Source organism: Hemiscyllium ocellatum, chromosome 16 (genome assembly GCF_020745735.1).
Source record: "Hemiscyllium ocellatum isolate sHemOce1 chromosome 16, sHemOce1.pat.X.cur, whole genome shotgun sequence".
In the NCBI taxonomy this organism is placed as follows: Eukaryota; Metazoa; Chordata; class Chondrichthyes; order Orectolobiformes; family Hemiscylliidae; genus Hemiscyllium; species Hemiscyllium ocellatum.
This window is the reverse complement of record NC_083416.1, coordinates 17,802,324-17,819,133: the sequence shown is the minus strand read 5'-3', so window position 1 is coordinate 17,819,133 and position 16,810 is coordinate 17,802,324. Positions and strand designations below refer to the sequence as shown.

The 16,810-nt window shown below is 41.0% G+C and overlaps 1 protein-coding gene across 1 annotated transcript in view; it reads right to left on the bottom strand.

Annotated features, from left to right (window-relative positions):
* Nucleotides 1–16,810, bottom strand: part of LOC132823545 (putative ammonium transporter 1) — a 64,164-nt gene that overhangs the window by 32,588 nt on the left and 14,766 nt on the right. The window contains exons 6-7 of the mRNA XM_060837488.1: nt 6,091–6,315; nt 4,117–4,255 (exon numbers count right to left, since the gene is read on the bottom strand). Coding sequence (XP_060693471.1) covers nt 4,117–4,255; nt 6,091–6,315 — 364 coding nt within the window. The remainder of the gene's footprint in view (nt 1–4,116; nt 4,256–6,090; nt 6,316–16,810) is intronic.

Sequence of the window (16,810 nt, the reverse complement as noted above, 5' to 3'; positions counted from 1 at the left end):
TGGGTCTAAGTAGTTTGTCTGGTTTGTGTATTTTGGGCAATCCGTAAAATCTTGGGGGGTTGTTGCTTTCTCGTTTCATCCTTTGTAGGTCAATCCTGGTTATTAGTTCTTTTTTTTGCAGGTTCTGTAGTATGTAGTTTATTTTATTGGTTAGCTACGTCATGGGGTCACAAACACACTGGAGGTAGGTGTCGGTGTCTGCAAGTAGTTTCTCTGCTTTCTGAGTATATTCAGTCTTGATTTTAGATTAGATTACCAACAGTAAAGAAACAGGCCCTTTGGCCCAACAAGTCCACAGCGACCCTCCGAAGAGTAACCCACCCAGACCCATTGCCCTACCCTACATTTACTAATGTACTTAACACTATAGGCAATTTAGCATGGCCAACTCACCTGACCTGCACATCTTTAGATTGTGGGAGGAAACTGGAGCACCCGGAGGAAACCCACACAGACACGGGGAGAATGTGCAAACTCCACACAGACAGTCACCCGAGGTGGGAATCGAACCTGGGTCCCTGGCACTGTGAGGCTGCTGGCCACTGAACCACAATGCTGCCCATCCATGATAACCATTATTCTGCCCTTATCCGCTGGTACTATGATTATATTCTTGCCATTTTTAAGTGTTTTTGTAACTTCTCTCTCTCTTTGATGTTGAGTTTGTTCATTTGTCTTTTCTAGAATGCTCAGAACTAACTGACTAATCGAAGAGACACAGCAAACAGTCAGACAAACCATTCTACCCTTACTAACATCAAAAACATAAATGCAGACAAGGACGAAGCAATGGTCTCACTTGATGTAATGGCACTGTTCACTACAGTTGATAAAACTCTAGCCAGTGAGACAATAGCCAACCTCCTGGACAAGTAACACAGACAACCTACCAAAAAAGACTGCATACTCAAACTACTAGATCTGGGCTTGACGATACACTTTACATTCAACAACCAAATATATGAACAAATCAATGGAACACCAATGGGCTCACCCATCTCTGGGCTCATAGTAGAAAGAGCAATGCAAGACTGAAACAAATAGTCCTCCCACAAATCCAACCCAAACTCTGGATCAGATACATGGACGACACTTTTGTTATCATAACTGAGCAGGAATCAAGCACACCAGATTATCAACACCATGCTCACAGGGATCAGATTTGCGAGAGGAGGAAGAAATCAACAATCAACTCCTATTCCTGAACGTGATGGTAGAAATAACACAGAACAGTGAATGCACCTCAAAAATGTACAGGAAAGATACATACACCAACCAAGTCCTGCACTGCAACAGCAATCACCTGAACACACACAAGAGAAGCTGCATTAGGACCTTGTTCAAAAGAGCTACAACACACTGCAGTACTCTCAACTTATGAAGGGAAGAAGAAGAACACCTCTACAGAGTATTCACCAAGAACGGATATCCCCACAACTTCATCCACAGATGCTTAACAGTCAAACAACGTGAAGGGGACATGCCACGATCTAACTCACTAGCAATGTTACCTTACATAAAACATGTCTCGGATCTGACAGCCAGAATTCTCTGAACACTGGGATAAATGACAGCCCATAAACCGACAGACACACTCAGACAATACCTCACCAGGACAAAAAAATCCCATACCCACGACGTGCAAGACCAACGTAATTTTCGATATTCCATGCAAAAACTGTACAAAATACTATATCGGACAAACAGGCAGACAACTAGCAATCCGCATTCATGAACACCAGTAGCCACTAAACGCCACAGCTAACTGTCCCTAGCAGCCACACACAAGGACCACAAATTCAACTGGGATAACACAATGATCGCAGGACAAGCCAAACGGAGGACAGCTAAAGAATTTCTATAAGTGTGGCACTCATCCACGGACTCCACCAACAAACAAATAGACCTAGACCCAATGTATCGTCTAGTACAATGAACAACCAGAACAGGCAATCGGAAGTAGCAGGAATGGAACCAAATAAATTCCAGAAGAAAATACAGCAGCGCTTCACAGGAGGCTCCAAAGCACTGAAGATGTCACCGAGACAGGGGACAAAACATCTGCAAATCAACTTCCCAGCTCAGTGAAGATGCCCACAACTACGACAGTAGTTATAGGTTGCCATCTTGACAGTGTCCCCTTTATCCCAATTTTATGTTTTCTATCAGTTAGATAATTCTCTACCCATCATAATAAAGGTAAAGTCACCACACTTTAACCAGGCCATTGGGCTGCTCTCTCAAGTAGAGAGAGAGAGAGACAGAGACAGAGAGAGAGTGTGACAGAGTGACTGCTGATGGTTTAACCTGAGGCTTATCACACCTCAGGTGGGGGGAGGCATCAAGAAATAGAGTCCTTCATGAAAAGTCCACTTGGTGTGAGAATTGAGCCCACACTGTTGCTATCACTCTGCATTACAAACTTGCCTTCCAGCCAACTGAGTTTGCCAATTTCCCATGCTAATATACTATCCTAATACTGTGCACTCTTGGCTTAATAAGTATCTCATTTTCAGTACCCAGTCCTTTCAAAAATCCATCTACCAGTTCTCCTTTATCGCTCTATTTGTTACCTCCTCAAAAGACTACACGAAATTTGTCAGGTACAATCTCTCCTTCATGAAGTCCTGCTGCTGGCTCTACTTGTTTAAATTATGTCCTTCTAAACACTCAACCATCCTGTATAATAGACTCTAACATTTTTCTAACAACATGCTAAGATAGCTGGTAGATAATTACCAGCTTTTTTTTGTCTTTCTCATTTCTTGAATATGGGTGTTACATGGCAATTTTCTAAGTGTCTGGAAAATTTATAGAATCCAAGGATTCTTGGAAAATTATTATCGGTGCATTCACGATTTCTGCAGCTACTTCCTCTAAAATCCTATGATGCAAGCAATCAAATAATTGGTGTGATTATCTTCTCACCAAAAACAGCTGCTCCCCACCCACCCGCCCAACTCTGCCCTTGATTATTTAGTAGTTGTGGGATGTTATTAATTTTCCCTAATTATATTCATTTATTCAACTCCTCTGCTACTTCGGGCCCACCATTACTTTTACCACAACCTCATTCTCCAAGGGACCTATGTTTACAGTGGCACCAATTGTTTTTTAAACAGTAAAATTTTACATTTTATTGACTGTTTTTATGTGACTTGTTATTTTCTCTCAAGAGTTTATTTTCTCCGTCTATCACTTTTTGTAACTTTATTGCTAGCTTTTAAAACTCTTAATCTTGTAATTTACTACTAAACAGTGTGGTTTTCTTTCCTTCTTACAGAGTTGAAGACATAATCGGTGAAAGTAGCAGCAGGAGGGACACCATGTCTCATGGAGACTCAGTAGCTCTTAAGACAACCATGAGAAGGGATTGGAATAGGGACCAGAAATATAAATTCCAAGAGTCTGGACTTAGCAGCAGTGCATCAAGAAGTCCAATGACCTCATGTCAAAAGCAGTGAATGCATCTACAAATGATATCTCTTATCCTCAGTGCTCAGTGAACCACATCCCTATCACTCACCAGCTAGATAGAGTTGCTGAATCATTGAGCAATAATTCTGGAGAATGCTGGATATACAACAGCATCCGAAAAAAAATACTGGCACTACTGAAAAGCACTTCCTACAAAACATAGAGGATGCAGCTGTCTGTTTGAACATTTGTGGAGTGACATCACAAAGGCATCCATACATTCTTCCACTGACTGCTTGGTTGTTCTTATAGAAGTTATACCAGAGTTCACAAGTGAGTCTGTCAGCCCAAATAGCAAACAAAGGATGTTAATATTTCTCCAGATGTTGTCAGGTAGATAGGCTTGCAAGTTGTAACTGATCCTTCTCAAGCTGCATTCCCATTTTTGTTGCTGTAGAAATAGTGATGGCAGAAAGGTACTAAGCTGAGTGCAGGTCATATGATATCATAGGTGGGAATTAACAAGAATCAGATCAATTTGGAAAACCTGATAGGTGTCCTTTGTCGAAATATCTCTCTCAAACAACATTATTCACACAGAATGTACATCAGTGGCTTTGGGGACATTCTGAGGTGATAAAAAAGTGCTACATTAATTGAGTGCATCACTAAATAATATTATCATGTGAAGAATCTTACTGGCAATAGTATCTGTAGGATCATCAATCTTGGTAACTGTGCATAAATGTTCAAGTGCCATATATAAGAGAGATGCTGAGGCCCCACACATTACTGCCAGTGCAGGTAAGTATTTGTTGGCACCTGCACAAACTGCCACCTACCAAAAGCAAACAAGAATTAATATGGATGCATAAGTATTGTGTAAAATACATCAGGAATACATCAGGACTTTAGGGAAAAAAAACCTTTAAAATGCTTTATTGATACATAAACTGTACAGTTTATGATGGAGCATATTTAAATCAGTACACAGCCGACTAATGGCCTGCTGATTGATCATTCTTACATTTTGTTGCAACTAACAGTGGGAATTAGCCATTCACTCCTCAAGAATGCTATGCCATTCACTAAGATCATGGCTCTTGCTTAGAGAATTCCAAAGAGTTTTGTTCCACTGAGAGCAAAAATTCTTCCTTGTATCCATCTTAAGTCAATCACCCCTTATTCTATATCCCCTAATCAAGATATCACCCTGAAGGGAATCAGTGTTTAGGAATCTAACCCATCAAACCCCCTCAGAATCTTATATACTGCAGTAAGAATCCTTTGTTTAGAATCCACTGAGAACAGACCAAATCTGATCAACCTTTCCTAATGAGACAACCCTTCATCCAGGAGCCAATAAATTAACGATCTGTGAACTGCCTCCAATACAAGTATATGCCTACTTAAGTTAAGCAGAGAAAGTGAGGACTGCAGATGCTGGAGATCAGAGCTGAAAACGTGTTGCTGGAAAGGCGCAGCAGGTCAGGCAGCATCCAAGGACAGGAAAATCGACATTTCGGGCATGAGCCTTTCTTCAGGAATTTTTAGCTGAAAATGTGTTGCTGGAAAGGCACTGGAAACATTCCTGAAGAAGGGCATGCCCGAAACGTCAATTCTCCTGCTCCTTGGATGCTGCCTGACCTGCTGCGCCTTTCCAGCAACACATTTTCAGTACTTAAGTTAAGAGGCCACAACCGTACATCGGGCACTTATTCACTCAAAGACTGGTAGAAATGTGAAACTCTATTCTACAAGTGCAAATACAACTAGGTTTTTGTTAGCCAAAGATATTAAGGACTATCTGGTAAAACATATGAGGTCATAATTCAGCCAAGATCACTGAATGGCACAACAGGCTTGATGTATTAAACGGCCTACTCTGGTTCTAATGATCAAGTACTCAGCCACCTCTCCTAATATCTATTTTAACACTGTATTACATTCTTTCTTAATACAGAACTATGAAGCACATTGGGAATTTGTTACTCTATTAAAGGGACTGTTATTGACAAAAGCAAATCTTAATTTGCTGATGGCACCAATATGGGAAAAAGGTGGGGAATTATTTACCAAAAAAAGATGGAACAAGTAATATTTCCTATAATTGCTTCAGAGATACAGAAGAAGAAGAGGAATTATGAACGCAAGTCTATTTGTGTAAAGCCAGAGACATGGGTTTCTGCTCTAGTTTCCTCCCTTGGTACAAAGATATGCAGGTTAGGTGGATTGGCCATGGTAAATGCAGTGTCACTGGATTAGGGTAGGCGGCTGAGTCCGGGTGGGATCGTTTTTGGAGGGTGGCTGCAGTCTTAATGGACCAAATGGTCTCTTTCCGCACTGTAGGGATTTTATGAATTCTATGAGATCACATTGAGGAATTCCAGCTTTTAAAGAATAAATAGTTTCGATATCTGAAATCATCACAAGCTCAATATTAAAAGGGAAGTGACTGAAAGTATCAAAACATCTGGTGAGGGGTGTAGATATAATAATGTTATTATGTTCCAGAGGACATTAGATAAATACTTGGTAGAAAAAGGAAAGAAGAGGTATGAAACATATAATATTGAAAATATTGCTTACTTTTTCTCTGTTCTAGAGTTGTATATTTTGCACACTATTTCATAAATACATTTGTGTCATTTGTTCAAATATTTGAATATTTACCATTCCTGTAAGTGCTGAATTAATCAATCGTGGTATACTGTAAGTGTCTCTCCTCATTCTCAGGAAAAACAAACCATATAGACCTGCCGATCCTGTTGATAGTAGAGTATTGACCACAGCAAGACTGGCCAACTGACCATCTCCAGACTCTGTAATGTGACCTTGTGCGCCAACAACAAAGCCTAAGGAGCCAATTATTTGCATAAAAGCTCCAAGGACTGCAAGCTATAAAAGAAAACAAATCACTATGTATGCATCATCGTTTATCTTATACATTATAATCATCCTTTTAAAGGGCGTGGTTTCCAGCAAATGGATCTACAGTCTAGAGTTACAAAATGTTAACCATCTATTTCTATCTGTGGTGCAGCTGACAGAAAAACTCACAGACACAAAGATCTTTTTCATTTTGAATTAACTTAAGATGTTAATGTGGAAGAATGAAACATCTTTTAATTTCAGGGGCCCTTGGGGTACTCACAAGTCAGGTACAGTGCAATTGATAATTAGTGGGAGAAAGGCAAGGAGACAGGTTTCCATGAATTACCAAAACCCCATGGCAGCTCCATAACCCCAATCCCCTTGTAAAATTGAGTAATTTTTTTAATAATTGAATACTTTGACTTGATTAAGCAAACAAGGAATTACATTATATTAGTTAGTGGTTAGTTGTTAAACAGTTCTATGGGAAGAAAGTTGTTTGAGAGGTCAGAAGAAAGGTTTATGATTTTTGTTTTATGGCTCAGGCTCCTGTAAACTTGGGCTAACATGCGAGAATACTTTGAGGTTAAAACACAGTTTACGTTTTAAAATTATTTAGAATGTTATAAAAGTAGTAATAAGCCTACAGACATATGCATGTGTGAACAAGAACAAAGAACAAAGAAAATTTATAGCCCAGGAACAGGCCCTTTAGGCCCTTCAAGCTTGAGCTGATCCAAACCTACTGTCTAAACCTGTTGCCCAATTCCTAAGCATCTGTATTCCTCTGCTCCCCACCTACTCATGCATCTGTCCAGACGCATCTTAAATGAATCTACCTTGCCTGCCTCTACCACCTCTGCTGGCAATGCGTTCCAGATGCCCACCACCCTCTGTGTGAAGCACTTGCCACGTGTATCCCCCTTAAACTTTCCACCTCTCACCTTGAAAGCGTGACCTCACCCTTATTGAATCCTTCACCCTGGGAAAAAGCTTGTCTCTATCCACCCTGTCTATACCCTTCATGATTTTTTAAACCACAATGAGGTCCCCCCATCAATCTTCCTTTTTCTAACGAATACAAACCTAACCTACTCCACCTCTATTCATAGCTAGCACTTTCCATACCAGGCAACATCCTCATAAACCATCTCTGCACCCTCTCCAAAGCATCTACAATCCTTTTGGTAATGTGACGACCAGAACTGTACACAGTATTCTAAATGCGGTCATCTTATAAGTCTCTCTCAAATCCCCTCTTAGCCTTCTTCTTTCCAGTGAGAACAGACCCAAGTCTCTCAGCCTTTCCTCATAAGATCTTCCCTCCAGACCAGGCAACATCCTGGTAAATCTCCTCTGCACCTTTTCCAATGCTTCCACATCCTTCCCAAAATACGGCGACCAGAACTGTACACAATATTCCAAGTGTGGCTGCAACAGCGTTTTGTATAGTTGCAGCATGATCTTGCAGTTCCGGAACTCAATCCCTCTACCAATGAAACTTAACACACCGCAAGCCTTCTTAACAGCACTATCAACCTGGATGGCAACTTTCAGGGATCTATGTACATGGACTCCAAGATCCCTCTGCACATCCACAATACCAAGAATCTTTCCATTGACCCAGTACTCCGCCTTCCTGTTATTCTTCCCAAAGTGCATCACCTCACATTTCGATGCATTGAACTCCATTTGCCACCTCTCAGATCAATTCTGCAGTTTATTCAAGTCCCCTTGCAACCTCTACCATTCTTCCAAACTATCCACTACTCCACCGACTTCAGTTCACCTGCAAATTTACTAATCTATCCACCTATGTCTGCGTCTAAGTCATTCATAAAAATGACAAACAATAGTGGTCCCAAAACAGATCTTTGTAGCACACCACTAGTAACTGGACTCCAGACTGAATATTTTCCATCAGCCACCACACGCTGCCTTCTTTCAGAAAGCCAGTTTCTAATCCAAACTACTAAATCGCCCTTAATTCCATGCCTCTACATTTTCTCCAGCAGCCCACCATTTGGACCTTATCAAAGGCTTTACTGAAGTCCACTTATATCACATCAACTGCCCTACCCTCATCTACATGCTTGATCACGTTCTCAAAAAACTCAATGAGGTTTGTGAGACAAGACCTTCCCTTGATGAAACCATGTTGACTATCTGAAATCAAATTATTGCTTGCTAGATGATTATAAATCTTATCTCTTATAATCCTTTCCAAAACCTTTCCTACAACAGAAGTAAGGCTCACTGGTCTATAATTACCTGGGTCATCTCCACTGCCCTTCTTGAACAAGGGCACAACCTCTGCAATTCTCCAGTCCGCTGGTACTAAACCTGTAGACAATGATGACTCCAATATCCAAGCCAAAGGCTCTGCTATCTCCCCCCTAGCTTCCCAGAGAATCCTCAGATAAATCCCATCTTTCATTCCTTTTAGAATTGATAACACCTGTTCGTGACTAACCTTGATCTTTTCTAATCTAATATCTCGTACCTCATTCTTCTCCTCTACAATATTCTCATTTTCCAGAGTGAAAACCGATGAGAAATGGTCGTTTAGCACTTCTCCGATCTCCACAGGGTCCACACTCAACTTCTCACTTCTGTCTTTGACTGCCCCTATTCCTACCCTAGTAATCCTTTTATTCCTCACATATCCATAGAAAGCTTTAAGGCTCTCCTTTATTCTATTTGCTAAAGACTGCTCGTGTCCTCTCTTTGCTCTACTTAACTCCCTCTTTAAATTCTTCCTAGCTGATCTGTAACTCTCCACACTGCCTCATCTGAACCATCTTGCCTCATCAACACATAAGCCTCCTTCTTCTGCTTAACAAGAGATGCAATTTCTGTAGTAAACCACGGTTCCCTTACCTTATCACTTCCTCCCTGCCTGACAAGGACATACCTACCAAGGACACGCAATATCTGTTCCTTAAACCAGCTCCACATTTCCATTGTCTGAATCCCCTGCATTTTGCTACCCCATTCTATGCATCCTAATTCTTGTTTAATCGCACTATAATTGCCCTTACCCCATTGATAACTCTTGACCTGTGGGATGTATCTGTCCCTTTCCGTAACTGAATTATGGTCACTCTCTCCAAAGGTCTTAGTTTCTTAAGGTGGGTAAGGTCATTTCCAGTTCTTTTTATCAAATAGGGTCAAAATCAATGTGTTTATTGATGGGAGTTCCAGTTAGAAAGCCAGGCCTCTAAGAATTCTCGTGCATGCCTTTTGTTTCACTTGTCCTAGGATGTGTGTGTTGTCCCAGTCAAAGTGGTGTCCTTCTTAGTCTGTATGTATGGAAACCAGTGATCATGGGGCATGTCCTTTGATGGCTAGTTGGTATTTACATATCCTGACGGCAAGTTTCCTACTCATTTGTCCGAAGTAGTGTTTTTTTACAGTTCTTGCATGGTATTTTGCAAATGACATTAGTTTTGCTGGTAGTACCTAATGTATCCTTTAGGTTCATCAGTTGCAGTTTAAGCGTGTTGGTAGGTTTGTGGGCTACCATGATGCTAAGGAGTCTGAATAGTCTATAAGTCATTTCTGATATGTCTTTGATATGAGGAATCGTATGGTAGATATAGGACAGATGTTAGGGGTAGATTCTTTAGTCAGCGAGTCGTGAGTTCATGGAATGCCCTGCCAGTAGCAGTGGTGGCCCTCTTTATGGGCATTTAAACGGGCATTGGATAGGCATATGGAGGAAAGTAGACTAGTGTAGGTTAGGTGGGCTTGGATCGGCGCAACATCGAGGGCCGAAGGGCCTGTACTGTGCTGTATTTTTCTCTGTTCTATGTTCTATGTAATGTGGCTATAGTTTTTGGTTGCATTGTGTTTGCTTGTTTGGGTTTGTTCCTGAGGAATCGACAGATTGTATTTGCTTGATAGCAGTTTTTCTTGAAAATGTTGTATAGGTACTTTTCTTCTGATGCTTGTAGTTCTTGGGTGCTATAGTGTGATGTAGCTCATTGAAATAATGTCTTGATGCAGCTCCATTTGTGGGTGCTGGGATGATTGCTTCTGAAGTTTGTGTTTGTTGTTTTTCTGTAGACACTAGTTTGAAGCTCCCAATTAAATGTACGTTCAACTGTCAGGGTCTTTTTTGCAAAATCTCCATCTATCATTTATTCTACCTGCTTCCCACACCCCTCCCAACCCCTGTCTTTTGCATAGAAACCATCTCTTCCTAACTGCCATCAGTTCTGAAGAAGGACCACTGGACCAGAAACATTAACTCTGATTTCTCCAAGAAATGCTGCCAGACTTGCTAAGATTTTCCAGCAATTTCTGTTTTTGTAGCAACAAACAGCGTTGTGGTTCAAATAAATTGTTTAAAAGTGTGAAAGGTAGAAGTATAAAGATATTGTATCTAAATGCACAGAGAACTTGCAATCAGTTTGATCAATTAATAGCTCAAAAGTTGTATGCATGTATTTCATTGTGATTATGGAAACATAGGTATGGGGTGGCCAAGGCTGGGAACTGAACATGCAAGTGTATTCAACTTTTAGGAAGGAAAGGTAAAAAAGAAAAGGATGTGGTGTGTAATAGTGAGAAGGGATATTGATGCAGGTAATGTTGATGTGGAATCAGTCTGGGTCAACCCAAGAAGCAACAAGGGGTGGAAAACATTAGTTGGGTGTCTATAGCCCTCTAAAACAGTAAGGGTAAGGTAGGAGATGGTATTAAACAAGAATTCTTGATGCATGCAACAAGGGTGTCTTAGGTAATATTAATCTAAATATAACCTGGAAAACCACCTGAGCAATGATTCTGTGGTGGATGAATTCCTGCAGTGTGTACAAGACTGTTTGAGAGACCAGTATATTGAGAAGCAAACTAGTGGACAAGCTTTCCTGATCAAGTTCAATGCACTGAAAAGAGGTCTAGACTCTGGTTTCCAGCATTTGCAGGCATTGTTTTTACTTAGCTGATTTTACCCTACTGCAAATCCTCTTGCAAGGATGCCTGCCTTGAAGAAGTTTTCCTCCTCTCTCTACAAGAATCTCAAGGAGTCCCTCTCCCACTGCAACTCACAGGTCATTTCCTCTGCCCTGAAGCTCTTACCTGCCTATCTTCTTTTCCACCTATCCACTCCACCCTCCCCCCCACCCCAAACTATCACTTTCTTCCCCTCCCCCACTCACCTATTGTACACTATGCTACTTTCTCCCCACCCCCACTGTCCTCTCACTTATCTCTCCACCCTTCAGGCTCTCTACCTGTATTCCTGATGAAGGGCTTTTGCCCGAAACATCAATTTTACTGCTCCTTGGATGCTGCCTGAACTGCTGTGCTTTTCCAGCACCACTCTAATCTAGCTTTTAATCTTGTTGTGAGAAGCCCTATAGAAAAAAGGTGACCGTAATATGACATATTTCTTCACTGGGTAGAAAGTGAAAGGAGTCCAGTCCTAAACTAATGTCATAAATCTGAATAGACTGGGTAATTTTATTCAGAAGCAAGTTAGTGGACAGTCAATAGCTAAAATTTAAGGAGCAAATGCTGTACTACAACATTTATACATTCCTTTTTGGTAAAAGAGGCAACAGGAAATGTGTCCCAAACATAGCCAACAAAATAAATTATAGATAGTATTATATTCAAAGAGGAGTCATACAATGTTGAAAGAAAATGAAGCAAGCCTGCAGACCAGGAGCAGTTTAGAATTCAGCAAAGGGGAGCCAAACGTTTGATTAAGAGGGAGAAGAAAGAGAATGAGAGTAGAGTTACAAAGAATATAACAGCAACAGTAAAAGCTTCTATCAGTATGTAAAAAGAGATTAGTGCAGACAAATATAGGTGCCTTAACAGTCTGAAACAGCAGAGTTGATAATGAAGAGCCAGAAAAAGGCAGAACAATTAAACAACTACTTTAGTTTTGCCTTCACAGAAGGAAACAAAAATAACAGTATGAATGCTGGGAGCCAAGAATCTATTAGGAAGGAAGGAATTGAAGATCAGAACTGGTGAAATTAATCGGACTGATAGCTGATAAATTCTCACTTGATAGTCAAAATAAAGGGCCTTAAAGGATGTTGCTATAGAAATAATGGACATTTTGATTGTCATCTTTGAGATGAAATGGTGTCTTTAACTGCTGGGGTCTGTACTGTTCTCTTGCAGAAAGCTGCTGGCACATTGGTTTGAAATGTCTCCATCTTTCAGGCAGTTGATAAACAGCTTTGAGGTCTCCCTGACTGTTTTTAAAACAATAGAATCATGAGTAGGTGGGGTTAGGCTCTCATAGTTCCAAAAGAATTTGGTTTGCTTTCAGTGATTTGATTGTTTTGCTGGCTGCTGGAGCTGAAAGCTTGAATTCCACTGCTAGAGTAAAGTCTTAGAAGAGAAGCTTCCTCTTGTTTCTTTCCATGTTTCTATTTACTGCACTGGAAAAACACAGCATGAGAGAATAATGTGTTTTGCTGAATTGCCATTCCCAAGGGTGAGTTTATGGGATGCTATCTATTTTGGAACAGTTAAATAATCCATCACCTCGTCAAGTATCTCAATAGAGTAAAGTTATGCCAATTCTTCTTTTTGCTGTATTTTAACTGTTTTGCAAGAATCAAGTGTGTTTTGATTAAAGCTTAGTGATGGACCACTTGAATAATATCTGGAATACATCACCTTTTTAAAAATATATAAAGTAGTTAGGGTCGAGGCTTTCTCCATTATATGCTTTGGGTGGGTGGTGAGGTTGGGGGTGTGGGGTTTGGTCTGGCCCATAACATCTTCCCAACTTTTGTGCTTTCTGGAACAGTCCGGCACATTGGAAATTGAAAAATGTCAAATGAAGCCCCACTATTTAAAAAGGGAAGGTGGGGAAAAAAGTATAGGCCTTGCAAACAAATCTAACACCAGGATTAGGAAAAATGATGCGGTCTATTATAAAGGATATGATACCAGTACATTTAGAAAGTATCAATGGGATCACACAAAGTCAACAAGACATAAAGGATTTATGAAAGGAAAATCATCTCAAGTCCTATCCCAGAGGTCCGTGAGAAAAATGAAAGCATATGAAATTGTTGGTAACACAGTCGAATGGATTGAGAGTTAGTTAGCCCTCAATACTTATAGATTAGGAATAAATGGATCATTTTCAGAGTGGAAGTGAAGTACCATATCCAACAATTTGGCTGAGGGAATCAAATGTAATTTTTAAAAATTTGCTGATGACCCAACCCTAGATAGGATTGAGAGTGATGAGAAGGATATAAAGAAGTTTTTGGGATGAAGTAGAGAATTGAATCAATGAGCAAATATATGGTAGATGCAGTCTGGAAACACAGAAATTAGGAACAGGATGACACCATTCAGTCTTTCAAGCCTACTTCACCAGTCAATATGATGATAGCTGATCCTCTGTCTCAATGCTGTTTTCCTGCTTGATCTTCATACACATTGTTTAATTTTAAGGTATTAAAGGTATCAATCTCTTTCCTAAATATACGTAGTCGTCCAGCTTCCATAACCTTCTAATGTCATGAATTCAACAGTTGACCAACCTTAGTTAAAAATAGTACAGAGAACACAGAACAGTATAGCACAGGAACAGGCCCTTTGGCCCATGACATTGTGCCAAACATGATATCAAATTTCACTAATCAATTCTGCATGCCTTGGTCCATATCCCTCCATTCCTTCCTTATTTATATGCTTATATAAAGTCTCTTAAACTGCCCTATCATGTCTGCCTCAACAACCACCCCTGACAGCGCATTCCAGACTCCTACCACTCTCTGTGTAAAACAATTGCCCCCTCACATCTCATTTGACTCTCTCCCTTTCACTCCATACTCCATAATATTAGACATTTTAACTCTGGAAAAAAAGATTCTGACTGTCAACCCTACCCATGCATCTCATTATCTTACAGACTTAGATTAGACTAGATTCCCTACATTATGGAATCAGGCCCTATGGTCCAACAAGTCCATAAAGACCCTCCAAAGAGTAATCCACCCAGACCCATTCCCCTACATTTACCCCTGACTAATGTATCTAACACTATGGACAATTCACCTGACCTGCACATCTTTGGATTGTGGGAGGAAACCAGAGCATCTGGAGGAAACCCACGCAGACACAGGGAAAACATGCAAACTCCACAGACAGTCACCCAAGATGGGAAATGAACCCAGGTCCCTGGCGCTGTGATGCAGTAGTGCTAACCACTGAGCCACCATGCCACTCTTCTATCCAGTCTCTGCTTAGCCTCTGCCACTCAAGAGAAAAGAAACCAATTTTTACCTGCCTCTCCTTGTGGTCAAATCCCTCCAATCCAAGCAGTATCCAAGGAAACTCTTCTGTACCCACTCCAAAGTCTCCATGTCCTTCCTGTAATATGGTGACCAGAACTGTATGCAGCACTCTAAGTGTAGCCTATCCAAAGTCTTATAAAGCAGCAACATGACATCCTGACTCTTGTACTCTATTCCCCGACCAATAAGCCTTCTTTACCACCCTATCAACTTGCATTGCCACTTTCAGGGAGCAATGCACATGAAACCTAAGATCCCTCTATACATCAATGCTGTTCAGGGTTCTGCCATTAGCTATATACTTTGGTTAGGCCACTGTTAGAATATTGCGTGCAATTCTGGTCTCCTTCCTATCGGAAAGATGTTGTGAAACTGAAAAGGATTCAGAAAAGATTTACAAGGATGTTGCCAGGGTTGGAGGATTTGAGCTATAGGGAGAGGCTGAACAGAACGGGGTGGGGCTGTTTTCCCTGGAGCATTGGAGGCTGAGGGGTGACCTTATAGAGGTTTACAAAATTATGAGGGGCATGGATAGGGTAAATAGGCAAAGTCTTTTCCCTGGGGTGATCTAGAGGGCATAGGTTTAGGGTGAGAGGGGAAAGATATAAAAGAGACCTAAGGGGCAACTTTTTCACACAAAGGAATGAACTGTCAGAGGAAGTGGTAGAGGCTGGTACAATTGCAACATTTAAGAGGCATTTGGATGGGTATATGAATAGGAAGGGTTTAGAGGGATATGGGCTTGGTGTTGGCACGTGGGAGTAGATTGGGTTGGGAGATCTGGTCGGCATGGATGGGTTGGACCGAAGGGTCTGTTTCCATTCTGTACATCTCTATGACTCTATCTATGACTCTATTTGATCTCCAAAAGTGCAGCACCTCACACTTACTCAGATTAAACTCCATCTGCCATTTTCCCAACTATATCTGCAACTGATCTATATCCCACTGTATCCTTTGACAACTTCTGACATCATCAACCCAGGGAAACCTAAAGACATAAATAGGAAAGCAGGCCATACCACCACTGCTTCATCCGGAGGCTCATTGATGATGAGTGCAATATGCTATCAGATTAGATTACTTACAGTGTGGAAACAGGCCCTTCGGCCCAACAAGTCCACACCAACCCGCCGAAGCGCAACCCACCCATACCCCTACATATACCCCTTACCTAACACTACGGGCAATTTAGCATGGCCAATTCACCTGACCCGCACATCTTTGGACTGTGGGAGGAAACCGGAGCACCCGGAGGAAACCCACGCAGACACGGGGAGAACGTGCAAACTCCACACAGTCAGTCGCCTGAGGTGGGAATTGAACCCAGGTCCCTGGCGCTGTGAGGCAGCAGTGCTAACCACTGTACCACCGTGCCGCACTGGCCTGAAAATGGGAAATCAAAGCCATCTGACAGAACGCCACCTGTGAACAGTTGTACTTCATGAACAACTGGCTATGGAAACAGGTTTTAATTACAAACCCCCCTCCCCCTTAACACCCCACTAGCCAAAAGAATAGCAGAGCAAAACGGCCGCAGCATGCTTCGAGAAATAATTTCCGATGCCCACAAAATATAACCAGGAAATTTTATACCAAAAAAAACCTTTACTCACTAATACAATAGACAGACACAGTACAAGTTATAGACATTAGACAGCGACAAACACAGAAAATGAAAAAAACTAGACCAGCAGAATAAAACTAGACAAAATTATACAAAATAAGAACACAGAGAACACAGAAGCATGGATAAGAAAAAAAACTTATCTGACCGACCCTTAACAGACACTGAAAAAGATGTCTTCGTAAGAGGATTAAATTACAACTTCCAGGATACGGTCAAGAAATACTTCTTAGTGAACAACAGTGAAAGACAACCAACTCACAGAGGAAACCCAGCAGACCATCACACCAATATTAAGCAGGAAAAAGGAAACACACTCAATGCACAAGAAAGGGAAGCGCTGGAAAGACTAAAGAATACATTGTTATCCTACCTGCAGACAAAGGCCATTTTACATCAAAGAGACTACATTGAGAAAGCAAATGCACCACTTGCAGATATCAACACTTACCAACAACTGGTGATAGACCCAATCTCAAAACTAGAGAAGTGAATCACAGCCCTACTTGAAAACAGCAGAAATTTGGAAAAATAAATAAGATCAACTTCCAAAAAATGAAACCAGATGGATCCAACACATCATATTTCTACGGATTACCCAAAATTC